This window comes from Micropterus salmoides, unplaced genomic scaffold (genome assembly GCF_014851395.1).
Source record: "Micropterus salmoides isolate LMB-PRFRI ecotype aquatic unplaced genomic scaffold, ASM1485139v1 Ms_hic_scaffold_16, whole genome shotgun sequence".
NCBI lineage: Eukaryota > Metazoa > Chordata > Actinopteri > Centrarchiformes > Centrarchidae > Micropterus > Micropterus salmoides.
The window spans coordinates 11,866,954-11,894,007 of record NW_024040707.1 but is presented as its reverse complement, the minus strand read 5'-3'; the positions used below and the strand labels follow the sequence as shown (position 1 = coordinate 11,894,007).

The following is a 27,054-nucleotide window of genomic DNA, read 5'->3' as shown; positions in this document are numbered from 1 at the left end:
ACTGATCTCGACAGTGATGGGGACTCGAGCGAGTGCTGGTGAGTTTCTCCCAAACCAATAAAAATCTCGCAATTCTTCGTTGTCACTTCAACAGGGAAGTAGGCAGGACACGCAAATGCGCACAGGCTTTGACTGTTGAGTCGCTGTGAGTGTGCATAAAGTCTGTGTCCCGTCGTTCGGTCAGGGGTTTAACTGCCAGGTTATCACCTCGTTCACGGACTTGTGAGTAGCAGTTAATTTTCACCTTTCTCCTGTAGCTCAACCGTTTACCCTTGCATGTAGCTAACGCCAGTTGTAAGCTAGGCGCTGTTTGCTAGTTGGACGCGGCAGTTTGAATGTGTTGCTTGTCAAGCCATGTTGTCATAACAGCATGTGAAGCTAAAAGGGCTGCTGACAGGGCGGTTTTTCCTGTAGTGTTAGTCCGGCGTTCAGCCTACGAAAAAAACCAGCTTTGTTGCTCAGTTTAATAACAGCATAACCTGAGGAGTATCATCCTGGATGTTAGCAGCTAACTATCCACTCACTAAACATCAGCATGTCAGCTACTGTTATGTTAGCTAACGTTAACCAGCTTTATCGAGGTGTTCTGCAGGAAGGTTTAGTCCTCCATGTTCGGGATTTGGTGGAGGATTTATCTAACATCATTACAGTGTGTGTGTTTGTGTGTCGGGCTATTTCTGAGAGCTAGCTAACGTTAGTGACTAACAGAAATCCACATGCAGTCCTTATGTCAGCGATGATTTGCATAATGTAACCTTATATGACACTTGATGTTTGACAATAAGCCACAGAGCTTTGCACAGGTGCGTTGCAGATTTATCACCCCCGAGCCTGCAGGCTTTAAGTGTGAAAATAAAGTCAGTGATCAAATTCCTGAAAAGAGAAGTCACTTGCTTCCTGATTTGGCTCGTTGTTACAACTTGAAATGAGTCACAAGGAAATCTAAGTTTGTCTTTGTCTCTCAAATTTGCAACTCCTTAACTTTGACTGTTGGATAACGGAGGAAGTAAAGCACCTGTGGTTTTGCCAGGTATTGCCCATTTAGTGAAAATTGTGTGTACTTTACATCACTGCTGACCATTTTCAAACAATTATGATGTATTATAATATTTTATTTAAATTGTTTCAGTCTTCCATTGTTATCTATTCTAGAGCTAGCAAACTAATGATTATATTCAGTGTTGATGGATTAAGTGATTGATTAATCGATTAAGTAATAGGAGCATTGTATTTAATGGCATTCAGTCTTGTCTAGTCAGAAAATTGTGTTCTAGTCTGCAAATGTTTTGTCCGTCCCGCAGTCCAAAACCCAAACATATTCAGTTTATGATTTTATAAAACAGAGATAAGCTGCAAATCCTTCCATGAACAAGGCTAAAACCAGCCCATGTTTGCATTTTTTACTTGGAAAAACTGAATCGGTTATGAAACGGTGCTGATGATGAATTGATTAATCGCCTCATCTGCACATTCAGTTAACTTTCACATGGTATAAAAATCTTGTCACATATACTTGAAACTTGTTCGAGTTGTGTAATCTTACACTGCGATCAATGTCTGTGCAGACATTTGAAATCAATCTGCACTGGATCACCTAAAGTGCGACGGTTATGTCACACTGACATATGAATACAGGCTTGTTGTTTACTGTGATGCACTACATAACTCATGCAAGCTTCAATAGGCTGGTTATGCAAAACAAATGGAGGAGCAACTTTTATATTTAGTCTCTTTAAACCCTTCTGGGTGCCACCAGCCGGGAGCAAAAGAACATTGAATTCAAGTATTCAGCAAGCGTTTTTCTTTTTATTAAATCATTGGCGACAGACCTTACAGTCCGACTTTCATAACGTGCATAAATAAATGGCAATCACTGACTGCCTCGAACGTCAGAAAAATGCATCCAAAACACCTAAACTGTACAGCATGCATTTGACAAAGGTCAGCAGAAATGTAAAGTTAGACGTGAGTTGTAGTTATGGAACTAAAACTTTTTCGCACTTTATCTTGTTTTGTTGTTGTGGTTTTTTGTCTGTTGTGTTTTACATACTAACTATTATGCAGGCCTACTGTAGAGGCACAGTAAATCTGTGTTAGGTAGAGTACAGTCTGTATTTGTGTTCTTGATGATTGGATTAACATTTTTTTTTTTTCTTTTTTTTTGGGATTTTCTGTTTGTATGTTTTGTAGAGAAAATGAGCAACATCCCCCTCTCTCGCTCTGAGGTGTTTGGGGAGCTGAGGAAAGAGCTGCATGAAGATGAAGAGTTCCATCAGTCCGACGCTCACATCTTCATAATCATGGGAGCATCGGTAAGAGCAGAGCATGGGAGGGGGGGTCATAATGTAGTCCATGATTAAATGAAACGCAGCGTACATGTGTGAAATGAAAGGGCTAATGGTCTGGAGCAACCCCGATCACACTGTGTGATTTCAAAAAATAATCAAGCTTTTAAGACCAATTTGGAGCATGTACCTTTTCTCTGTGTTCCCTTATTTTTTTGGCACATTTACAATGAAGGTCACTTAGGCAAGAATTGTTGGCTACAATTTCAAAGAAAGTGTATTGTAATCTTTCAAAAAACTGCAATAATTGCACACAATGTGATTAAGGAAATGGTGAAACCAATTTCACCAAGCTTATGCAAACAAGCACCATCCGAGCTTTCAAAAGCCCAAGATTGTGACAATCTCGAGGTTCCTCTTCACTAATTATTTCAATAGACAGCTCTGACTGGGTATCAAAGGTTCTTCCTAATACCTTACTTTGCTTAGCATTTTGTGCAGAAACCTTTTTTTTTGTTTATTTAATTCATTAAAACATACCTCAAATGCATAACTGTATATTATTGTATTAACACAAAACAACTTTTTATGACAAATTTGCTTAAATGAAATACAGTGTTAATCAGAAACATTTTTATTTGAACTGTGCAATTCTGCAAAGAATAAGTAAACCAAGCTAACCATATGAGCAGAAAATATTTCAGTTTTCAGTTGTTGACAGTCATTTTGGTTGTTAATTGACCCTTCGCTAGTTAGTTAGCTAACGCTAGCTAACTTATTACTGAATGTAATGTTATATAGGCTTACTGTTTTTGCTTTTTCATGATTGTAATAGTGAATAGAGACATACCCAGCTTTACAAGAACAGTGTTGATCCTTGATATTGTTATTGTTGTCCTTTTCCTCAATAGTCTGGTAATACGGTGGTTCACTTTTACTTTGTGATCGGTAGCCTTTAGCTTGTGTCTTTGTTTTTTACATCAGTTTGACAGCCTGTATACAACCTTGGGGGGTCGTTTCGCAAAGGGTCAACTGAAAATATTTGGCATTTGATGCACATGCCTTATCTGTAGACTGTATAAAAGAAGTGGACGCCATCCATTGGTTTGTGGACTACTGTTTTAAATTCTTGAGTTTGGCAATTTAACCATCGCCATCTTGGTTTTTGGGACTAGATGTGACCATATTTATATGAGAGGGTGCGGTTAGCTAGCTTTGTTAGCAAGGTGCACTAATCAACTGAAAGCACACTGTGAAAGCGTCAAAGCTCTTTGACAAACGCACAAATAGCACTAAAAAACACAGCTAGTTAAATGCAGTGCTGTTAAATAAGCTGTTTCTACCGCACACAGTGCTGTGGATAGGAGCCACATCTATCCTGATTGATAGGTCACCATGGTAATGACTGGTCTATCACAAATGGCTACGCCCTAAAGCATAACCTGCTTTTTGTCTATTTTCCTCTAAATGGGACCATAATTTAAAAAATAAGGCTTGAAACTAACAATTGAGACCCTAAACTCATTGAGTCCAATGCAATTGGACAGTCGCCCCTGCTGGCCATTAGAAAGAATACAGGTTCAAGGCCCTTCTGGATTGGCTTCACTTTTCAGACCCAGAGGTTGCCACTTGGCCCTATCGTAATCAAAGTTGATTTCTTTTACTGCTAAAATAAGTTGATCTATCCCGATAATGTGATTAAGAAATATCTCTTTTCCCCATTTACTATTTCCTCATACCGTTAGGGTGTCGAGTTCAGGAACTAAAACAATTTCAGCCATTCTGGCCGTTTTCAGACCAGTTTCCTCATTTCTTTGGTACATGATATGTCCAGGTGTTTTTCCTCTTGGCCTTCTCCTTCTAACATGACTTCAGTCCATCCAAAATAAATAAGACATGCTTAACGCTATTGTAAATTTAAACAGAAATGTGGTTTTATCTATGAGAATGTGTAAAGTTGTAGCCAAACATTTTTGCTGTCAGCAACAGCTTTGCTTTCACTGCTCAGACCATATTTCCTGCAAAATCATAAAAAAAAAATCATCATTTTGTAATTTCTTAAAACTGTATTTCAATAACTGTTGCCATCGCATATGAAAAAGAGGGTGTTGGTCCATTTTTTTTTGAAAATCTAGTCAGGCTACAATAATTCACTGGCTGTGTCCTCCTTTCTCCTGCACTGTTTGCTTTCCTGGGAGAGGAGAGCGGCACTGTTGCCGATTTTTGCATTGTCACAGACTGTCAGCAGTTTTCTTTCAGTGTGATAGACAGACAGGCAGGTCAGGTGAAGGGCTGGGCTGTGTGCAAGCTAAGCTCACACTGGTTTTACAAGTTTTATGGATACTTGTATGTTACTGCAGCTGTTTTTTAACTGGGTGTCCTGCAAGCTTGTTTTTAAAAAAAAAACAAAAACATAGCCCCTTCATGTTTATCACCATGTCATTAACAAAGAGTCAGGCCAAACATTTACATACTGCAACTAATTCAATACTATTAACAGTTTGACTTGACTTTGCTACTGTTGTTGGATGTTGTAATTAAGGGCAAATTAATAACAAACCTCTTAACCCAAGTGTGACATTAAAGATTGACACATGCGAATAGTGAGTTGCATACTTTTGTTCACTTCCTCTCGTCTACAGTATTTAAAGCACACACTCTTAAATAATGTAACCAGGTTACAAGTTCAGGAATTCCCAGCTGAGAAATAGCGTGTCTTAAAGGGAGACTGATGTAGGCCAGCAGTATGACATTATGGGAATTACTTTGAATTGACTTCTAATGCCTTGTCGTGTCCTTGATGCCGTGTATTGATGTTTGCCTCAGGTCATCCCTGATTTTAAGCGCCTCCTGTCAGACACTGGCATCCAAGGGCTTTATCTAGTATACTGTACAGTAAAGTCCATGTGTTGTCTTGTGAAACATGTCAAACACTATCAAAAGTTGATACTGTTACACAAGTTCTTCAGCATGAGTTCAGTAACCACCAGGACAGTCTTTTGTCTCCAGACTGTCTGTTGGTGGTTGGTACTTGCTTTCAGTGGGATTACTGAGGTTACACAGTTCTTAAATAAGCCAGAGTAGCCTACTTACCTGTTGCCAGACGGTGCAACCTGTAATGCTTCAGCATCTTGAGACTTTTGTGTCATGGAAAATAATTATCACTCTGACACTGGTTAAATAAGCAGCACAGTAACTCCAAAACACAGCATACACACTTGCATTATTGTGTACGTGACCTATGTTTTTAAAGGTGAAGTCATATATCTGATTGTGTGTTTGCCTCTGTAGGGAGATCTGGCTAAGAAGAAAATCTACCCAACTCTTTGGTGAGTGGACCTGTGACCCAAGTGAAAGGCTTTTACATCAGAAAGAGAGCAGATTCTGAGAAACTCCTCTAATCTGGACTGGAGCTTCTGAAGTTGGGTGCAGTGAACCATATGTTTCTCTGTACTCTCCCAGGTGGTTGTTCAGAGATGGCCTCCTCCCTGAGCAGACCTATTTCGTGGGCTTTGCTCGCTCTGACTTGACAGTTGATGCCATTCGGTCTTCTTGCATGCCATACATGAAGGTAAAGCTGGACATTTTGAGATGCAATTTTTTACAACACAAGGAAAAAAAAGTTTATAGGATAATACAGTGAGGCTATGTTACGTGTGTGTGTGTGTGTGTGTGTGTGTGTGTGTGTTTTCATGAAGTCCCAGTGACAAGTATTAAAGAAAAACAGTTGCTCTCTCCATGTTTAACATATTAAGATGGCCCCCAACCAGTTACTTATAAAAAAAGCATGCTGGTTTGCACTTATTCTGTCATCCCAGCTTAAAAACATTAATTTCCTGTCTAGTAGACAAAGTATAGAACAAGCTAGGAAAATTAAGTTGGACCAAGAAATTTGCACTTCTGGGCAATCTCACAAAGTGCCTTGCAAAGTAACATGATTTGGGCTCCAGAGCTGCTTACCACAGTTGCAGCTCTTTTGGTGACTGTAATGCACCTCTAAGCTGGTTTACCGTCAAGAGAGTGACAAGAAAACACGGAGGAGGAGAGTGAAATTGTAAATACAGAGCAGGTGGAGAGAGAGGGAGAGAGAGACAACGAGAGAGACAACAATACATTTATTAGAAGTTTCAAAAGGTTACAAAACTACAACAATCAGTAAAACAAGATTCACAGAATCCAAATTATCTCAGCACACTTTGAAAAAGCAGTTCATCATCTACGACCCAACAAAGAACATTCTTGTAACACCACATACTGGAAAAAACTTTCCAGATCCTTCATCATTCGATAATAATTAAAATCTATTTTTAAACGGGCTTTCAACATCTTTACAAACATGAGCAAATCCGGCATTATTCTTTTGAGAGTACCTGTACCCCAAAGAGAGAGAGAGAGAGAGAGAGAGTGTGATTTTGGCCATATTGCCCACTGACCCACTGGTCAGGATAATTATAAATTTTGGTAAGTCTTGTCAGAGTATTTTAAGGTGGTCATGTTCATGAGCAAGAGTTTACAGGCCCTGCCAAGTTTCTTCCTAATCAGTAATGATAATTGCACAACTTTTTAACATCTCAAAGGCTCTTAAGGTTTTATTTATTTGTGAGGGGAGATTAGTTGCAATCTAATATTATTCAGTATCTTGTAGTTCTGTATGTGGGCACATTCAGGGAATATGACTTAAGTTTCAAGTTCACTGCCTACTTACACACATTTCAAAGTTTTCAGGAAGATAGAAATATATATATATATGCAGCTAAAACAAGTACAACAAAGATGGGTAAACATTGAAAGAGTTTTATAAGTGTTGAAAATGTACAGGAGCGTTCTAATTAAAAAAAGTAAATGTGGAAGTAAATTAAAGAAAACCTGCTGAACATACAGAATGTTCCAGATACAAAAGAACAACTGAACTCAGTGTCAAGCTGAGAGTAGTTAAACAAAAAAGACTAGATACAAATGAAATATAATAAATTAGCCAATATCTTAACTTTCTGTTACCTTTCTTTTGTTCCAAATTAAACTAAGGACCAAGTTGTCTTCCCTCTATTAATTATCCATACGAGTTATTGCTTATTTTATTAATTTTACAATTAGACAAGTACACCTGCAATATCAAATGTCACTGATGTCATTTAACATCTTGCCCTCCATACACCTTAAATCCGCTCTCCCACATTTTGTCCCCCCTGGATGTGTATATAAGCAACTGCTTTTAACAAGTTTGCCATGTCACCTTAAAAGGCGGCAGATACAGAAGCAGAGCGGTTGTCGGCCTTCTTCAGCAGGAACACTTACATCAGTGGGAAATACGCAGATGAAGGTTCCTTCTCCAAACTCAACACACACATTCTCTCTCTGCCCGGAGGACCTGAGGCAAACCGTCTCTTCTACCTGGCGCTGCCGCCCACCGTCTACCACGATGTTACCAAGAACATAAGGCACTGCTGTATGAGCACAAAGTCAGTGCACACTCTGTTGTTGTGTCACACTGTTTTCTTTTTGTTTTGTGAGTGTCTGTGTGCTGTCTTGCTATGTCTGAATGTCTTAAAGCTCCAATAATGTACCTTTTGTGATCTCTTCAGTGATTTACTTTTTTTTTTTTTATTAATTGCATGTACAGTGTGCCTAAACCCCAACCTTTCTATGTCCTGTCAGATGTGATTTTACATCACATCTGACAGGAATACATTTACCAGCAGCAGCACTAATGGTTGAGAGGTGTGTATTTAGGTGTCTGCTTGCAAATCCTTGGACGTTCTGGGTCCTTCCATGGGTGAAACCATACACTCTGGTGTTCCTATTATTTTGTCCACCCCATTTATATCAGTGAGAGTAGGCTAAATAACAGAAACGCTTACCTTCAGCTGATCCCAAAGAGTGCAAAAAGTACTGACCCAAATTCACTATTTAAAGGAAACTCAATTTAAACCCAATTGTGTCCCATTTTATGTGATTTACATGTTCATTTTCGTGTGTGTGTGTTGTGTTGTGTAGAGGCTGGAACCGGGTGATCGTAGAGAAGCCGTTTGGACATGACCTTCAGAGTTCTGAGGAGCTGTCCACTCACCTGTCCTCCCTCTTCACTGAAGAACAAATCTACCGGATAGATCACTATCTGGGCAAGGAAATGGTGCAGAACCTCATGGTGCTCAGGTGAGGAAAATAATAAGGTTGCTTTTACTTGCATTTATTTATTATGATGCCGTGTAAAGATTATAATTGTCAAATAAGATATTATTGTCATTATAAAATCATGGATACAATATTTCATTGCTAACTTTTTTTTTGGCTCAGAGCGATTACTACTGGGTATAACACCTGCTACTCCCAGCTGATCCAACTGCACCACAAACAGGCAAATGGAAGATACAATTAATAAAATCTACACAATGGAAATGATAAATCATTGCAGAAATTAGTTAACATGTTAGAAATAAGATGGAAGATCAGAAACAAATATTATACAAAGAATTGCACAATACGCACATAGATTTCATAGTATATCTGAGGAAATTCCTAAACCAAATCCATCTTTTTATTATTATTTTATTTTATTTATTTATTTTTTTAAAGGTTATAGGGGTGGGAACACGCATAATTACTGTGTGTTACTTTTGTTTGATATCTTGGGAAGGTATTATTATTAAAAGTTACAAATATCAAATAGAGTTTAAAAAAATAATTTAATTTAACTGAGTGCAACTTTTCTTCTTAGAGTTGTTGGTATTTGTCCCTGTGCATTGTAATTCTTTGTGTTGTAAAGGAAAGGTGTTTCTTTTTTAATTTGACCCTAAAACAAAGATCTACTGAGGATTTCAGGTCATTTGAATTATACAACACTTTCAGCTCACATGTTTCAGCTGATTTGTGGTTTAGAAAAAACACAAATTGGCCTCTAACCAAGTACAAAACAGAAGAGAAAATATTTATGCATGTTGTCATGAACGGCTGTCTTGTCACGCTGTGCGTGCGGCCTAGCAGAGAACAATTACGTGATGTTCATTGCAGGTTTGGGAACCGCATCTTTGGGCCGATCTGGAACAGAGACAGTGTGGCCTGTGTTGTTCTCACCTTCAAAGAACCATTCGGCACTCAGGGACGAGGAGGCTACTTTGATGATTTTGGCATCATCCGGTGAGCGGAAAACAAATTAATTTTAAAGTTGGTCTTTCTTAAATTTTTAATGCTTTTGTACCCAGGTTTTTTTCAAATGAGCAGAAAACAGTATCAGGAGCTTCTACACTTGAACTCTACATTTTTAGTTACTGTTGTAATCAGTACTTTCATACTTACACATACATACACCACCCCATTTAGCATTTGTAAGCAGTATATACATACATGTATGTGTATATAATATAAACATTAAATTAAATTGTAAATGAAACTCTAATGTGGTTGTAAGCAGATGTTTGTTAATGTATTTATCAACAACTATAACTCCTCCTGTGGACACTCTCTTTATAAAGTGCTTTTAAATGCTAAATTCGTGTATAAAGCAAAGCGTTTAGATTTGACCAGTTTTAATAGTAGCAATATCAGTGCTAACAAATGATCAGTTATAATTGTAATGTAATGATTATGATCGCAGCCATCACATTCTCCTCTGTATTTTGTGTGGCCACCTGTTCCCTTTGTTGTGATCAGCGATGTCATGCAGAACCACTTGCTCCAGATGCTCTGCCTGGTTGCCATGGAGAAGCCAGCATCCACCAGCTCTGATGATGTCAGGGATGAAAAGGTACAAATTCGTCTCCCAGAGACCCGACGCTCTCAACACCTCCTCCAATACTACAGTATGGAGAGATGTATTATGGTTTGTTTCTGAGCGTGAAAACACAGGATGTCTGTTCTCTCGTGTTCCCTCTTGTAGGTGAAGGTGCTGAAGTGCATCGCTCCAGTGTCCATGTCTGATGTGGTGCTGGGTCAGTATGTGGGGGATCCAGAGGGTGAGGGAGAAGCCAAACTGGGTTATCTTGATGATCCCACAGTTCCTAAAGGATCGACTCAGGCCACCTTTACCTGCGCTGTACTATATGTGCACAACGAACGCTGGGATGGTAAACACACCGTGCCCTTTACAAAAACAAATCCTCCTGATCTCACGTTGCCCTGTGCTCTTTCATAATGCATTGCCATAAAAATGTGTTGCTCCTCAGGTGTTCCTTTCATCCTTCGCTGTGGAAAGGCTCTGAACGAGAGGAAAGCCGAGGTACGGCTGCAGTTCACAGACGTTCCAGGGGACATTTTTGGAGATATGTGTCGCAGGAATGAGCTTGTGGTGCGCGTACAGCCCAACGAGGCCGTCTACGCCAAGATGATGAGCAAGAAACCCGGCGTATACTTCAGCCCTGAGGAAACTGAGCTGGACCTCACCTACAAGAGTAGATACAAGGCAGGTTCAAGTTGATTTATTTATGCAGTATGTACTTTATCACAGAGAGGAAAGAGGCAAAGGGAACAGAAACCCTAACCTAGAGCTAGTGATTTAAACAGGACAAAGAAAAACTAAGTCACCTTTTCAATTTGTTAAATGTATTTTTCTGATTTAAATAAGTGATTGTCTGAAATTCCTGTCTTATTTCCAGGATGTAAAACTTCCAGACGCTTACGAACGCCTCATTCTGGATGTCTTCTGTGGGAGTCAGATGCACTTTGTACGCAGGTCTGTCTTTGTTTTCCACTCTCGTGTTTCTACTTGTAAACTGTGTGTTGGAACAGCATATTGCATGTGCTTTCTGTGAACAGTTCTTCACACTAGATGGCGACACATACATATTCTCAGCTGCCTGACAGCTCTGTTGTCATGTCCTCCACCACATATTGAATTGTTTGTCTCTGCAGTGATGAACTAAGGGAAGCATGGAGGATCTTCACACCTCTTCTTCATCAGATAGACAAAGAGAAGCCCAAACCCATTCCTTACAAATACGGAAGGTAGGAAATGTTGTTCACTCTGCCCTTAGCTAGAATAGGAATGTAACAGTGAGTGTTGATTGTTTCTCTTTTCTTCTTAGCCGTGGCCCAGCCGAAGCAGACGACCTTACACAGAAAGTTGGATTTCGCTATGAAGGCACTTACAAATGGGTCAACCCTCACAAACTGTGAGTTGTGATGAGATGAGGGAGGAATAGAGGTAGGAGGGGTGCTGCAGTCTGAGTCGTTTCATGTTTCATTACTGGAATGTCTTCGGGGAAGGAGGTGCAATTATTCCTTGGAGCCAGTTCATCAGACATTCAATAGGGTAGGGTTTTTTTAAATTCATACATTCACAGCAACTTTTTATGTTTCATTTGAGAGGTGGGACCAAGTCAGATGAAAAGGGGACAAAAAAATCTTTAAAAAAAACTGAACCAGGGTATTGCGAACAAAAAATAACTGTCTGATGAACTAGCTCCGTGTCCATGTCTCTATTAATTAGGTCTTAATTTGTCAGGATTGTAAATCGAACGGCCGAGTAACAAGCAGAGCAGAGCAACAACAATACACGTAGCTGAGTCATGCTCACCCAGTGTTAAGCACTGTACCAAAGATGGTAACTGAACACAGCAGAGACGAGGAACAACAGGAGTGATTGTTCTCCAGCTGTTACTCTTATAAGCGTTGCGATTGTAATACCAATATGCTTTGACTGCATTTATTTAATCACACTTAGTGGAATTTCTTTTTACAACTTGCGTACTGTCTTTTTACCTCCTGCCAGGGACCAAGGCTGTTTAAGATAAATAGTCTTTGGTGTTTAAAGGGCAATGCAGTCCGTTTCTTTTCAAAGCATTCGTACTGGAATAGTCTTAAGTATCCTTACGGACAAGAAAATGAGCTCTTTGTCTTGTTTAGTTAGCCTCCCTGGGAGCTTCATTCCCTTTTTTTGTTTACTTTTTTTCCCACAAGTTTATTTAAGTTGCTGATGTTCATTCCATATTTCAAAATATCCTGAGAGCAGCAGTGACTACCACAGGTCAATAGTGAATGTCTTTATGACGTACTGTATACTGCTGTTAACTGCACACTGGCATGTAAAGCTAGCTACATTTCCACTACTTTTAATAAACTGCTTTTGCTTCTCTGTTAATGTGTTTCATGCTTTTGTGGTGCTTTTTTAAAAATTTTATTTCAATTTTTTTTTAATTTTTTTTTTTTTATTGCTTCATTACAATTATTCATTCACTTTTATCCAAAGCGACTTACAGTTGCTATTCATGTCAGAGATTTCACGCCTCAGGGACACAATAGTATAAATTATGTTGTGATAAGTGTAGCCTAAAGAATATATATTTTAATTTGACATCACCATTCAATAAAATCTTAAAAGGATTAGTTAGACAATTTGGGGAAATGCACATATTTGCTTTCTTTCCAAGCTATATATGGTAAGATCAGTGCACTAAATAATCCACAGCCAGCCGGTTAGCTTAGCTTAGCATAAATACCTGTAGCGGGGGAAACAACTTGCCTGGCTCTGGTGAAAGCCAAAAAAATCTGCTGGTCCACCTTGCTAAAATTAAGTGTATTTTTTGTCTTTTATTTGACAATTTGGGGAGTTGCATGCTTGAGCTATTTCTTGGCCGGTAGTGACTTCCTGGAGTTCTGTTATCCTGTAAAACCACAAAGTGTAATTTTTACAGATTAAACAAACGAGGTAGTTTTTCAGAATAAATAATTTTTTTTAACAGGACAGATGTAGGCTAGTTATTTCTCCGTTTCAATTCTTTATGCTAAGCTGAGTTACCTACAAACATGAGTGGGAAGAATATTGTCCAACTCTCAGCAAGAAAGCTTAACCAAAATGTCAAGCTATTCCTTCAAATCAAATGTTTTGAGGATTTGACTTCCTTGACAATCGTACATGAGTGAAGTGTATTCACTAGTTACAAGGCTATAAATGTGGCTGTTGTGTGCAGCATGTACTCACATACAGGAAGAAGGAGTTTAGCTGATTAAAGGTAATTCATCAGCCAGTCATGCAGTTAACTTCCTTTCTAGTAACATTCTCCAGGAGTTGCCTGTCCTAAAAGGGTAAGCACACACTGGATCAAATTGGGCATGTATTGCATTACTCTGCAACAGAGCAATGTCACAGCAAGTTTAAGCCACATTTTTAAACCCTATTTTCTGAATAAGGGAAAGGGTTCTGGCTGATGTTAGAGCGATAAATAAGTTTGAAGTGAACCATTTCGGATGTGATGCAGAGCAAGTATTGTTGTATAATGAATGTTTCCTTTCATCTTCCTGCCACTGCCTTACTTTGTCTTGTATTTAGGGCAGTGCAGCATCTGATTTCTGTCCTTGTTATTTAGTGTTTTTCAATGATTCACGGTTTAATTTCTCACACAAGCAGTGTGTAATGAAATGCAGTTTGCCATACTCATTAAAAGGGGCCCCGTGGAGTTGAATGCAAATGTGTTGAATGCATTTCCTTACTCAAAACATCTACAAAGCCAATTTGAAGTCCAGCATTGTTTACATCCATGTTTACTTTCTACCACTCTTTCTTCCGTGCCTTTGTTGGCACATTGCTGCATATGGCGTGTTACTGACACCTGTTAAGCGAATAGTGCCAAACTGTTGGCAGGACTATGTATACAGATCTTTTTATCTTATGTAATCTATTAGTATGTCGATATTGCTATATATGGTAATCAATACAATTTGCCTGATGACTTACGCTTTCAAAAAATAATATTCTGGCAGTATTTCTTTCTACTGACATTCCCACTGTTGTGTTGGCTGTGTAGCTAAAATAGATGATTTCTAATGCAAGAGTGACAAATGATTCCAGCCATGATTTGATGAAAGAATTAATTTATTCACAGACAAATGATAACATAATTTTCCACCACACACACACACACACAAGCCATAACTGAGTGAACAATGTGAGGCAGGGTCACAATAACAAATGGCATAGCGGACAGATGCTAAGTCTAAGGTTTGACCCCCCCCCCCAAAAAAAAATATACATTATAGATAGACAATGGCCAAGAGCAAAGGTGCATTCTAAGGCACTTGCATTTATTTAGTTAAAAACTGTTGCTGTGCGTTTGACAGTATGTTAATATACAGTACAAGACAGGAAATATCATGTGAATTATGTAAGACACTTTAAAACATACAAAGACATAATGAAGTGAGGTATTACATCTATAATTAAACAACTTGTGGTAATGGACAGGCATTCACTGGACGGCAACAGAGATATTAGATAATAGTGATAATTCCCTCTTTAGAAGTATGTCAACAGGTCTTTACCCTGAGCGGTTTGCACTGCCGAAATCTGAACGCATGATGCAGTGCCATAAACATTGTACAAACTAAGTGAATGGCAGTCGAGGGCTGAGTCAGTGTCATCAACAAACATTTTCAAATCATTTTTATATCCTATAAAATCTGTATTTCTGATGTGTTTTCAATTTGGCAACATGATGCATTCTGATTTCATCTGGCTAAAATATATATTTTTTAAATCTCAGGAATTAAAAGAGCTAGCTAAACACCACTTGGTAAAAGAAAAATATGATCCTTTAAGTTTCATTATACGTCAGGAAATAAAAGAAAGCACTTAAAGATGTCAGAAACAGAATGTTAAGGACAAAGTGGTCGAACCAGAGTTGAACACACGTTGTGCAACCACATTTAGTTGCACGACAGCTATGGAGTGACTGGTCAGCTCTCATTTATTTCTGACAGGTAATGGATGTTCTTAATTTAGAAGGCACTTGGTCTGTTTGCTGTTCTTACATGTGCTCTGGGTGGTTCTGCAAGCAGCTTATGAACTCTGAGACTGGATGGCCCTGATAGCAGATCTGATACACTGCATTGAACAGAGGGAACCTGGAGGAAGGAGGAGGTATTGATGAGCACACAAATAATGGAAACAGTGCTTTGATTCTGTGTTGGTGCTTAACTTACTTGTCAGTTAGGTTTTTGTGCTTGAGGATGAGATAAACCTCCGCTGCCGTTGCCGGTCCTTGCAGCTTCTGACCATTCAGCATCTCTTTCTCCAGCTCCTCAATGGACTGGGCAGAAACATGTTACATGGAAAAAAGAAAGATGGTCCACACATAATTTTATAAACTCATACTTCAGGACCCCATAAATTCCAATATGTTGCAGACTGAATTACCATTAGTATAGCGCAGAATGCTTACTTCATTTGTTGTTCATGTTTATCCATTAAAGTATTTTCTCTCATGATAAAAAAAAAAAAAGGTTTGACGCTTTTCTTGTGACCCCCCTCCCCCCCTTTTCTGCTACTATCACCATAAAACATAACAAAATCCAATTTAATCATTTAATTTGACTCTAGGTATACTCTATGTATGTAGGCTCCGTCAGATTGTCATAAAGTTGAAAAAGTTTAAAAGGTGGTAATTCATAATTAGAATATAAAAAGTAAATAAAATTATCTTGCTTATATTTTGGATTTTCTTAGATGTTTTACTGTTAAGCACTTTGTAACAGTTTTTCAAAGCTTCTGTACAAATAAAAGTAATCCAGTCTCCGGTTTAAAACAAGATCTTAGAGTCTATGGTCAAATACTATTGAAAGCTTAATTCTAACGTTAGGATACGTTAGAAGACCGTAATAGGGCTGCAGCTAATGATGGTTTTAGTACTCAAAGCTTCTACAGATTATTTCATCAGTGCATCATTTAAGAAAGTACTTTTGCTTGGCGGCACCAATTTATTCATTACAGTTTGACCCTTTCTAGCACTTGTCAACAAACCAAGAGTCATCATCAGCTTTGGCTGCTGATTGGGAAGGAATTAAAAATCTAAACACATTAGACATATTTCCTTTTCTCATAAAATTGTAGACATATTTGAAAATCTAAGCACTCACCTTCCCCGTCTTTACAAAAGCTTCGGCTACTTTGCGGTTGCGGCCGCCGTAGCAAGTTGTGATGAGGTCAGCCACGCCGCAGCTCTCCAGGAAGGTTGCGGAGGACACGGGCCCAGAAGTGCAGAAAATGCGGGCAAAGGCAATCATCTCCATCAGGCCCAACCTGATCACTGCTGCCTTTGTGTTGTCACCGTAGCCCAGACCGTCACAGAAACCTGCTCCAACCGCAACGATGTTCTGAAGGACGGATGAGGAGGAAAAGTGTTAAACAAAGACTGCAGATACACGAGCGGAAGACACACCTGGATTCCTTACACAGGATGCATACTATCTGGAGGACATCCACATACTGTCTAAATCAATGCATAAATTAATGTACGTGCTAAACTTTCCAAGCGTGAGAGCTTATATGTAAATTGGACAAACATCAATGAATGACATAACCTCAAACAGCATTGTCCGTCTCACCAGCCATTCACAAAGTTACTTAAGTTAAGCCATGTTTGTGAAGCATTCCAAACAACAGTCCAAACCTTAAAGATATTCATATTTACTAATGCTAAGTGATTAATCTTTAGACACAGACGTTAGTGACAAGTTACATCTATAATACTGATATTTATTAAAATGTGTAAAGCCTATCAGATGATAAATGTCTAATGACAAGCGAACGCTGTGAAAAATATTGTATTCTCAATATGCACGCCAAATTAAATGTGAAATCTGTAAATCTTGGGCTAAATGGCAGCACTATGACTGTTAAAGCAGATGCAAACCTGACACCGGTCACAGCAGAATAACACAAAAAAGGGGCCTTTAAATATTGTAAGTGCACTGCTTTATGTTTGGGCATGTATCCCAGGGGAAGATTTATTCAGTCAGTGTTGCTGCTTAGAAGCCAAACTACATGTCATTTTCTGTAATTTGTCAGCATTCTTTTTCTCAGCAGGATAATCTTGTGTGCATAATCAAGTAGTATTACCTTTACAAAGATACTTTGCATTGTATTTGACAGGTCTGCAGTGGGGGAATGTTATTAAGTGCATTAGTTTTTTTTGTCTGACTTTTGCCCAGACAGCTGCAGATAGTTTTGCAGATGTCATGTTTGCTAAATGGACTCTTGTGGAACTTGGCTGAACAATTTTTAGTGTTGCAAAATGATAACATTAGCAAACTGTTATGAAAGTTCAAATGTAAGATGTAAAAGGCCGTGTTTGTAATAAAGCTCACCTTCAAGGCTCCACAGATTTCCACCACATCATACTCTTCTACTACAGTAACTCTGAAGTTGTTGGTCTGCATGAGTTCCTTCAGGAGGGCCCCATGGTTTTTATTCTTACACCCTGGAAGCGGAAAAAAACAGAACCTGGTTATCTTTTGGCATCTCTGCAAGATGACTTGTTGTGGCATTCACCACCATTTAAACTAGTAGAATTTCATGGTTAAAACACAGTGACTTTAAGAGAACAGCTGTAATGCTCCAATACCTTAAACAAGTTACATTTGCAGGCCCTGATCCAACAAGTATTAATCCTTTCAGTGTTCTAACAATGCACTAATAGTAAATCCCATCAACTACAAAGCAGATTGAACAGTCACCACGATGCTGATGATGCAGAAAGCTTGAGTACTGCAACAAACATACCTCCTGCTTCAAGGCTGAAACCTGCTTATCGTAACTTTAAATCTTACTTTAAAAAAAGTCAAACTAATTAATAAAATAATAAACAATAATTTCTTTCAAAATAACAACCCTATGCTCAGCAGTCAAAAAATGTTTCAAGACAAGAAATAAAATAAAATCAGACTAACCAATAGTGGTCTCACAAAACTTCTCATCAGCAACTTCATTGGCAATGTTGGCCCCCATCAGCACACTCATGGTGATACCAAGCTTCTCCTGGATCACATCTGAGATTAGTTTAAGTCCATCAGGCCCCTCGTCTACACCCTGGAGAAACAAAAACACATACACAAGTAGTGTATTTACATTAAGCCATACTAAGCTGGTATTTGGTTAAAAAAAAACACACACTGCACAGCTGGCTTTCAGCTCCTTTAACCTGGTCATAGACAGCATGAGTCTGGCATTCAACATTAATAAGAATCACACCAAAATTCGGAGAAAAAAAAAAAAAAAAAAAAAAAAAAAGGTGAAACATTTTCAGCACAAAGAACAAAGTTGAACCTTGATGAGGGATATCCCCAGCGCATCACTCTTTATCTTGCCCTTCATGGTGTCGCATACTTTCCCAATGAACTGGTGCGGGATCACAAACACCAAAATGTCTGCGTCACTGGACGCCTCCACCAGGTCTGGGACAGCCACCTGAGGAGGGTGAGGATGAAGTTGTAAGAGGTATGACATACATAAAAGTATAACGCAACCTACATCAGAGCTGGTGAAACAACCTGTTTTAAGAGCACATTCAGAAAACAGATGTTACAGTCAATTATAAAAAGGCTAATAATCTATTATAAAGGCTGTGGTGGAGGAAGCAATCTGAAGAAATGCCGATACAAAGCATAATGTGTCTGTACACATAATGCTGGAAATGTGTCAAGGACCCAAAATAACACAGTACACCCACGCACTAAACAAAATTACTGTTAAATGGTGAGGGACCAACAGTTTCTTACCACATTTGTTGGTAACTTATGCCCAGGAAGGTACTTCACATTTTCATGGTCAGTGTTGATTATTTCAGTCAGTTTGCGCCCATTCACAGTCTCCTCAAACACCCACATTTTTACGGTGCTGTCAAATGTTGAAATCTGTGCAGCATTGGCACCCACTATCTTGGCAATGGCAGACCCCCTGTATTGTTAATAGTTACAGGTTAGTATTTCATTTACATCGTAAGAACTCGTTACAATGCATACTGCATTTAAAATCAAAGCAATACAATAATGAAACAGTGTGGATCCAGAAGAGATACACTCATGATAAGCTGAGGTGCTTGTAATGATTCAACACTCAGTGAAGTCCTGGTGATAAACTCTTTACAGATTTATTGCAATCACGTGACTGTTGGTGCGATTACCAGGGTATTACTAATCACGGCTCCTCTGTTCTTTCCACAGGTTCACTTTAATGATTACTTTAATTGATCAACTGCTGTTTTCTGAGCTGGCAGGCTGCACTCAAGATAAGCTGAAATGCGTGGCAACCTTGATTAATTTGGTGTGGAGACAACACTACGCCAAACTCCATTGAGAAATCGGCTGATTTTGTGGTCGTTTGATCTTGAGAATTATTCTAATAATTCGTGGCCAACACATCAATTCAGCACAACAATGCATTAAGCATCAATGAGCTTATTGAGCTTATTAAGCTTTAAATTTGATTTCGTTACAAGAGCTACAATCGTAAAACAAACTGTGTACACCAACAGAGTTGTGATAAATAAGATACAGTGGTTTGGTCGATAAACTACAGCTATATGCCGAATTTACAAGAAGACTTCAATTTTTCACTTATGGTCTGAAATTATGTTTCCTCACTCTGGGATTTCGAAGTGGACTAGATAACTTTAAACTATCCGAATGCTGAGTGGGGTTTGGCGATTGGTTTCACCCACCCAAACGCGCCCACTGAGGGTGACAGATGCGTCATTTAGATAATGGCTGTAAAATAACATGTACATATTTCTACTGTAGGAGGTGCTAAGGAGAGTGGGTTAACGTGTTGTATCTCTGTTGCTGACACAGTATGGCTACATGACCACAAAATCCTATTAATCGTGACTGACATGTGGCCAGTTTTCTGTAACGTTATACTCTGTCCGTTTAGCATGTGACCATATTCAATGCTAAATCTGGTGCTCCTGCAAACGAAACGTTATATTTTAGTAGTTCATCGTACACAGTTTGCAAGTCAAACTTCTAAGATATAACGTTAGCTGGATGTTTGCCCGGTGATGCTAAGTCGGTTAGCAGCGGTACACCGGGCTGACAAGCAAGCTGAAGCACTCCAAAGTTAACCATGTTTAACACCCCGTCAGTTTACAGTTCAATACATTGACACATCAGCTTACCAATTTCCCGAGCCAATTATGCAGACTTTCTTCGGAGCTGCCATTGTGAAGAAGTAAACCGATGAGTGGAGGTGAACCTACACTGACTGCCTGCACAGCGGACCCGCAGTACTGTTATGTAACGCACAGACCAAGCTGCGAGCAGCTCTCTAGTTTTATTGGCCTGTCCGAGGGGAGACACTGGCCCGCCCATTAAAACAAAGCCAAGTCTGGTCACTCATTCACCGAGAGAGACTAGAGGTTAGCCGGCTCAAAGTAAATAGGACAGAAGTCCCCATGTGTGCTCTACAGACTTACTGTAAATTATATTTTATGGTGTTAACACATCTGCATCATGGTGTGGCCCAAAACAAGAAAACACAACCTGAGAAGTTATTTTATTGAGGCTGCTTCAGTAATCTTATTGGCCAGACACATCAAGTAATACCCAACTTTGAGGTACTTAGTTTCCTTTATTATTTATATTGGATGCTACTTTGTACTTTAATACTACACTCTACTACATATAAGAGGGAAACACTGTACATTTTGCTCCACTATATTTATTTGACAGCTGCAGTAATTTAGTTACTTACAAATCAAGAGTAAAACATATCAATGTATAAAATATTACACTGTATATAAGTAGTTCAAATGTGTTCCACCTCCACCAGATATAATATTAAAATGTGTTAAAGCATCAGTAATAATATTCCAATAATATAATATACTGTAACAATATAACTCTTATAAAAAGGACCATTTTGAACTTTTTTTGCCAAAAGTTTACTTTTACTTCAATACTTGAAGTAGCCACCGTTTTCATTTTGTACTTACTACTTTTACTAAGGAAAATGTTGTGTACTTTCCATGTATTTGGCAGCTTCACAAATTAAAACATTATAATAGATAATAATCAGATTACATGTAATCTGATTAATCCTATAACCTCATTACATTTGTAATCTGATTTCTTGTATTCAGATTACTCTCATAACTTGATACACTTGTAATCTCATTTCTAATATGATTACTCTCAACTTGATTACTGTTGTAATCTGAATACCATTGTAATCTGATTACTTCTGATATTGATTACATTGATATTTCATTGAATCTGTTAATTAAATTTTTGCAAGGTAATCTGATTACTCTTCTAACTTCATTACATTTGTAATCTGATTACTTCTGATATTGATTGCATTGGTGTTAATCTTTTCATTGACTATTTTGTAATTTAATTTTTGTAATGTAATCTGATTATTTTACGTTATTACTTTTATAATCTGACCTACCTTTGTAATCTTATTACTTTTGTAATCCCATTACTCTACCCAATTTTTTCTCCCCATTGAATTGTATTTTCTAATCTTATTTTTCCAATGTAATGTGATTGCATTTGTTGACTTCCATAATTCGATGACCTGTAATCTAAAGATTTACAGCTTGATTACTTTTGTTATTTGTTTACATTTGTAATCCAATTTTCTGATCTGAATTTTAAATTTCAAATATTTTTTTCCACTGATCTATTTGCAAGGTACTTTGATTACATTTGTAATTTGATTACTTTGGTAATTTGTTTCATTGTGATCTAATGACTCAACTTGATCACTTCTGAAATCTGATTACTTCTGAAATTGGATTACACTGGTAATATTTTTTCAATTAATAGTTTTTATTTTGTAATCTAATTTTCTAATGTAATCTGATTACTTCTGAAATTGGATTACACTGGTAATATTTTTTCAATTAATCATTTTGTAATCTAATTTTCCAATGTAATCTGATTACTTTTCTAATAAAATGTTTTAATCAAAATTAATTCTTTTAATTTCCCAACTACATTTTTATAATATGATCACTCTTGTAATTGGATTGTTAATATATTTTTAGGGGTCCAAGCCCGAGTGGGGCTGGAAACCGCGATGCCTTGCAATCGCAGTTGGCACGGACGATCTCTGGACCAAGTCGATAAAAGTTTGTAGAGGAAATTTTTATACGCGAACAAATGTCCCAATTATAAGCTAACAAATATTTGTGAAAAAAGCCCCAAACAGGATGTGATGTCATATGTTTGCAACGTCCGAACCACACCTTATCTGGCACGCCCTCCCTTCAAATCGACGACCCAATCACACAGAAAGTCCGTTTAACTAAAGTTAATGTGTGTACAGTCGTTGAGAGGGCAGACATTTTTGACCAGAAATAATTTTGTTTCTCAGGTTTCCTTTGTTTTACTTTAACGACTCGGACTTGGAAGGTGGACACCTAAGACATAATAAGAGAAGAACACAGAAGTGAAGAATATCCGGTCAGCTCCCTGCAGAAGTTAAATGTGAAAAGAGCCAAAGAGGCGTGACTGGCAAGGACAAGCAGGAGAGGACAGACGCAGAGACTCCCAGCATCTTTCTTGGTAACGTTAAGTTTATTATTGTTAGCAAGACAACACAATTGTGTAAGTTACCTAAAGTTGAGCTCACTCTGGGTTTGGAAATATTTTACTTGGTGGATAGCTCTGGTGTGCATTAGCTAATGCTAGCACGTAGATTAATATATTTGTTAGCTAACTTTAGTTAGCATTTTAACAGCTTCATAATCGAGACAGCAACTTTCGTCCGCCTTAACAGTGTTGGGAGTAACGCGTTACAAAAGAAACGCAATTAACGTTACAGTAATTAATTGCTTTTTGCTGTATGGCAGTTTTTAATGTTGCTATAATTTCGGTAATATACAGTCTCAGTAACCTGTTGCTGGAATTTTATGCATGAGATTTTAACAAGGCAGGCCTGTTAATCTGTGTGCATGAGCCCTCAATTCTGCTTTTGCACTGTTAAAATGACCAGTGAGGTCTTTATTAGAGTAACGTTAATAAATGCAACTAATATGTTGCCGTCTGTGTGCTAAAGAATAGGTTCACATTTTTATAGTCTGCATTACTCACATGTCCGTGTTTACAGTAAGTTATTGGTCACTGTAATCATTATTCTTGCCCATATAGTCTGTATATACATCACCACAGTTGTCATTTTTGTATAAATTCATTCTAAAGTTTAGCTGAAGCTATTATGAATCATTTTATTTGAAGGTATTTTGGTCAAGATGTGATACATGCTGCTGTACCTTTTAATGTACAGGAATTTATTTTTGTAATGTAAACAAAATTAAAGTTTTTAGTTGTCTGTATGTGTGTGTTGTAAAATACTTTTTTTTTTTTTTTTACTGATTTTTATTATTATGCTAAAAGGGCATGAATTATTCTCATACTGAATGGTTTCATAAAGCAGCTTCCCACGATATTGTCTTATATATCTTGGAGTATACTAGTAATAAATTACCAATATACTGAAATGCTAATAAAAATGTTCAGGGAACACATTTAAAATATATTTAAACTGTTCTTCAAGTATAGCACAAAAGGGTATTTTAAGTTAAATTTAAAGAAGTATATTTAAATTACAGTAAAGGTACTTAAAATAGGTCCATTTTAACACAACTAAGTACATTAAAATATATTGCAATTATCTTGAAGTTGACTTGAAGTATTTCTAAAATGACACTTAACATACTTGAAGTTGTTCCAAAATAACACAATATACACTTAGTTTAGTACAATTAAAATGTAATAAGTGCATCCAAAAAAAGTGCAACTCAAGTATATTTCTTTTTCACTTGGGAAAAGAATAAAATTTTCAATAAATGTTTTTAAAGTGCGTAAATAAATCCAAAATTGTAACCCTAATCCTGGGTCGTCAGTGTGCATGTGGAGACCTAGCGTGTGTGGTGGCAGAAGAGAAACACTTGCTGAAGAGACTGAGATCCGGCTTCACTGGTGTTGTGCCGAGCTGTTCGCACCTCGCAGACTTTTGGATAATTTATCACAGTTGAACCACACAAAGAATATTTTATCGTTTTAAAATAGCCGTCTACTTGAAATAGACCCGCGAGGAGCCGCGACAATGACAGGCGAGAGAGAGAGAAAAGGGTCTTCAAAAAGCCTCAGATTAGCTGGAAATTTACAGTGCAAGTTGAATAAATAGAGACTGCAGCTCTCCCCCCACCCCCACACTTCTCCCCGCTCGCAATCGCCGCACTCAAAAACACACATGATTCGACTATCAGTCGACTACAGGCAGGACTTGACGATTCTGATTCGACTGTGTAAATCCTTAGTTGGGGACAGCCCTAGAATAAAATGAACAAATTATTGTTTAATTGTATTTTCTTTAATTTTTTGTGACTTTATGCTTTGGCAACGTGTTTGAACTAAAATATCTCAATGAAGCCTACTGAATTAAATTAATGAATACAGGAATAAATTAAAAATACACTTTTTGATAATGAAAATAATGAAAAAAGGGTATTTCTTTTTTCATTAACCAAATGAAAACTCACAAAAATAAAACTGTTATAGTTTTAATTTAATGTTACTATTATACTAATTTATAGGGGTGGTGGGTAGGGTATGAGCCAATACCAACATGTCAATATGGAGTACCCACACCTATGTCTCCCCCCCACTTCATGCACTGGACAGAACAGTCTAAACTTACCGTTTAAGCTCGTTGGCCACATCCCGCTGCAGGTCCGCCAGCAGCCTCTCACTAGAGGCAATTGTGTGGATTAAATTTTCTGAACAGTCTGTTATAACAAAGTTCATCTACACAGTAAAGTAGAAAAATGTAAATTTGACACTGAGAAGTGTGTCCAGTAAATAACACCCACTGTGTCTATAGTGCCGTTCATTACTTACTCTTTAATTCAGTCTTAAGCCTACTCGACACAACTATTTACTTTTGTCTCCTGCAAATAGTATAATTCACTCAACTTACTCCCTGCCAAGTATTATTCTTACCAAACACTTTGTTGGAGTCCTTATAAACAAAATGCAATGTGTTTTGCAGTTTTACCATGTTCAGCTAAAACTTAAAAAACAGGTGCAACTTTAAAGGATTGCATGGGGGGACAAAAAAACAAACACCAGCATATCCATGTCTTTAATACAATTTATTAAAAATAAAAACATTTACCCTCAACCTGTAGTTTACAATTAGGTGTGAGTGTGTGTCCTTTATCACTACAGGCTACAGCTAACGGTGATTTTAGAAATCAAGATTTCTACAGATTGTTTCATCGATTCATCGTTTAAGAAATACTTAAACGATGAATCATTTCGAAGAGTTCTGGGATTTAGTAAAAAAACTAATCCCGAACTACTGACAGTAAATACTCTAAAAAAAAAACTTCACTGCCAATCAAATAAAATTGTGCAATCACCAAAGGAAGTTCCCACAATAAACAAATTTTACATGTTAACTTACATGTTTGGCATCATTATGCATCTTCTGCCGTTTTCAGGAAGGGCTTAAATTGCTCATCCAGGATGACTGAAACTTTCCGTGCGTTTTTGTTAATTGTTACAACATCAAGTAGTGGCCTGGTGGGCTGGGAAGAACTGGAAAAAGTTGTCCCCTGGGGACTTAAGTGTCAACATTCAATGGAAATCAAATATACGTCAAAATTGATAGTAAATACACCATTTTTGGGCTGCAGTGCTACTTCTTCAAAGACGTCTGCATCTCCCCGAGTTCCTGTCTCATCATACAACTCTGATGCGGTCGCAGACAGGTGGTAAGGATGGGCGATATGGACCAAAAATTCCTATCCCGGTACTGTTAGGTAGGGATGGGCAATAAAACAATAATAATTATCACAATATAATTTTCCTCAGTAACAATATAATAAATGTTCAATATTAAGGTCAATAAATATTTAGTTTAATTCATTTGAATCATGAACAAATTAGCAATTGTCTCAGTTTCTTTATCAATAGTCATACATCTGCTGTTATAAATGTCAATGCTGATTAAATGCAATTAGTTCATATCGGCCGATATATCGATTGGCTCTAGGAATGGGTATCGCTACTCTATACCTTTATGGTATCGACCATAGACTCTATATAAGAAATGGACGTAGTCATCGTGACGTCACCAGTTTGTTTGTGGATTGCCATTTTGAACCCTCAAATTTCACTGATAGGGCGCCGAAATGTTGAGTTTTTGCAACCAGGAAGTGCCCAGAAGTGACGATACGGCGGAGCTACTGGCCATGTGCGGAGCTAGCTAGCTTGCTTATCTAGGTGCATCTGTAACTCATGTTAACTGTCATTTTAACAGGGCTGATAACTTTGTCTAGCGAACAACAGTCTTAAAACTAAATGTACTCACCAGAGAAAGTGAACAACCAACTCCTAAGCTCCTCCATAAGCTTTTTCAATGCCGTATTAAAGTAAAGTCCAAGTCTTAAACTTTGAGTTTCGAGTCCTAAACAAGTCTTAATGCGCTCTTACCCAAGTTAAAAATAAAAACTTATTGAATGAAGCATTAGCCTGTACAGAAAGAAGGTAGAGCTGCAGTTTCACACAACAAATGTTCGATAATTTCATGAATTAAATTAAATGTTCACGTAGGGCTGCTAATTATTTTGGTTGAGATCACAAAGTTTTTAACAGGATTACTCATTGCCTTAGGAAACATTAAACTATTGAACTTCTAAAATGTAATACTTTCTTTTTAAAAACTATTATATGCATTACTCCAAAATCTCATATAGCCCATGAAATAAGAAACTATAATCCAACATTATTAACTGTGCAGTTTCAGCTTTGGGTGACAGATGGGTCACTGAGGGGGCTGTGTGTGTGTGTGTGTGTGTGTGTGTGTGTGTGTGTGTGTGTGTGTGTGTGTGTGTGTGTGTGTGTGTGTGTGTGTGTGTGTGCGCGAAGGGGAGCAGAGCAGGTGACAGGTGAACTACTTGAGTTGACGAAGTTACGTTACAGAACGCTGAAATACAACCGTGGTGTTTTGTCGGGAGATGCTGTGACAGAAACCAGCAGTGAGAAAACTATA

The 27,054-nt window shown here is 37.9% G+C and overlaps 2 protein-coding genes across 2 annotated transcripts; one reads left to right on the top strand and one right to left on the bottom strand.

The window, feature by feature from the left end:
- Position 1: 1 nt before the first annotated feature.
- LOC119905281 (glucose-6-phosphate 1-dehydrogenase) lies at positions 2-12,357 on the top strand. The gene is made up of 13 exons (XM_038722146.1): positions 2-38; positions 2,191-2,312; positions 5,577-5,614; positions 5,748-5,856; positions 7,527-7,744; positions 8,280-8,438; positions 9,294-9,419; positions 9,933-10,026; positions 10,159-10,345; positions 10,445-10,680; positions 10,874-10,950; positions 11,130-11,222; positions 11,303-12,357. The coding sequence occupies exons 1-13, from the start codon at positions 17-19 to the stop codon at positions 11,391-11,393; spliced, it is 1,572 nt and encodes a 523-aa protein (XP_038578074.1). The 5' UTR covers positions 2-16; the 3' UTR covers positions 11,394-12,357.
- A 1,863-nt stretch (positions 12,358-14,220) lies between these two features.
- Positions 14,221-20,317, bottom strand: LOC119905288 (glycerol-3-phosphate dehydrogenase [NAD(+)], cytoplasmic). The gene is made up of 8 exons (XM_038722156.1): positions 20,165-20,317; positions 18,768-18,945; positions 18,316-18,456; positions 17,940-18,078; positions 17,358-17,470; positions 16,128-16,364; positions 15,195-15,301; positions 14,221-15,116 (listed from the first exon to the last, which is right to left on the bottom strand). The coding sequence occupies exons 1-8, from the start codon at positions 20,206-20,208 to the stop codon at positions 15,020-15,022; spliced, it is 1,056 nt and encodes a 351-aa protein (XP_038578084.1). The 5' UTR covers positions 20,209-20,317; the 3' UTR covers positions 14,221-15,019.
- Between the last annotated feature and the right edge of the window lie 6,737 nt (positions 20,318-27,054).

Bases quoted from the DNA above. Each gene is read 5' to 3' on its own strand.
- LOC119905288 (XM_038722156.1), bottom strand. From the start codon at position 20,208: ATGGCAGCTCCGAAGAAAGTCTGCATAATTGGCTCGGGAAATTG. The intron at 18,946-20,164 runs GTAAGCTGATGT...TTAACAATACAG, and splicing joins ATAATTGGCTCGGGAAATTG to GGGGTCTGCCATTGCCAAGA. The intron at 18,457-18,767 runs GTAAGAAACTGT...CACCCTCCTCAG, and splicing joins ATAAGTTACCAACAAATGTG to GTGGCTGTCCCAGACCTGGT.
- LOC119905281 (XM_038722146.1), top strand. From the start codon at position 17: ATGGGGACTCGAGCGAGTGCTG. The intron at 5,615-5,747 runs GTGAGTGGACCT...GTACTCTCCCAG, and splicing joins AAAATCTACCCAACTCTTTG to GTGGTTGTTCAGAGATGGCC. The intron at 10,681-10,873 runs GCAGGTTCAAGT...TCTTATTTCCAG, and splicing joins CCTACAAGAGTAGATACAAG to GATGTAAAACTTCCAGACGC.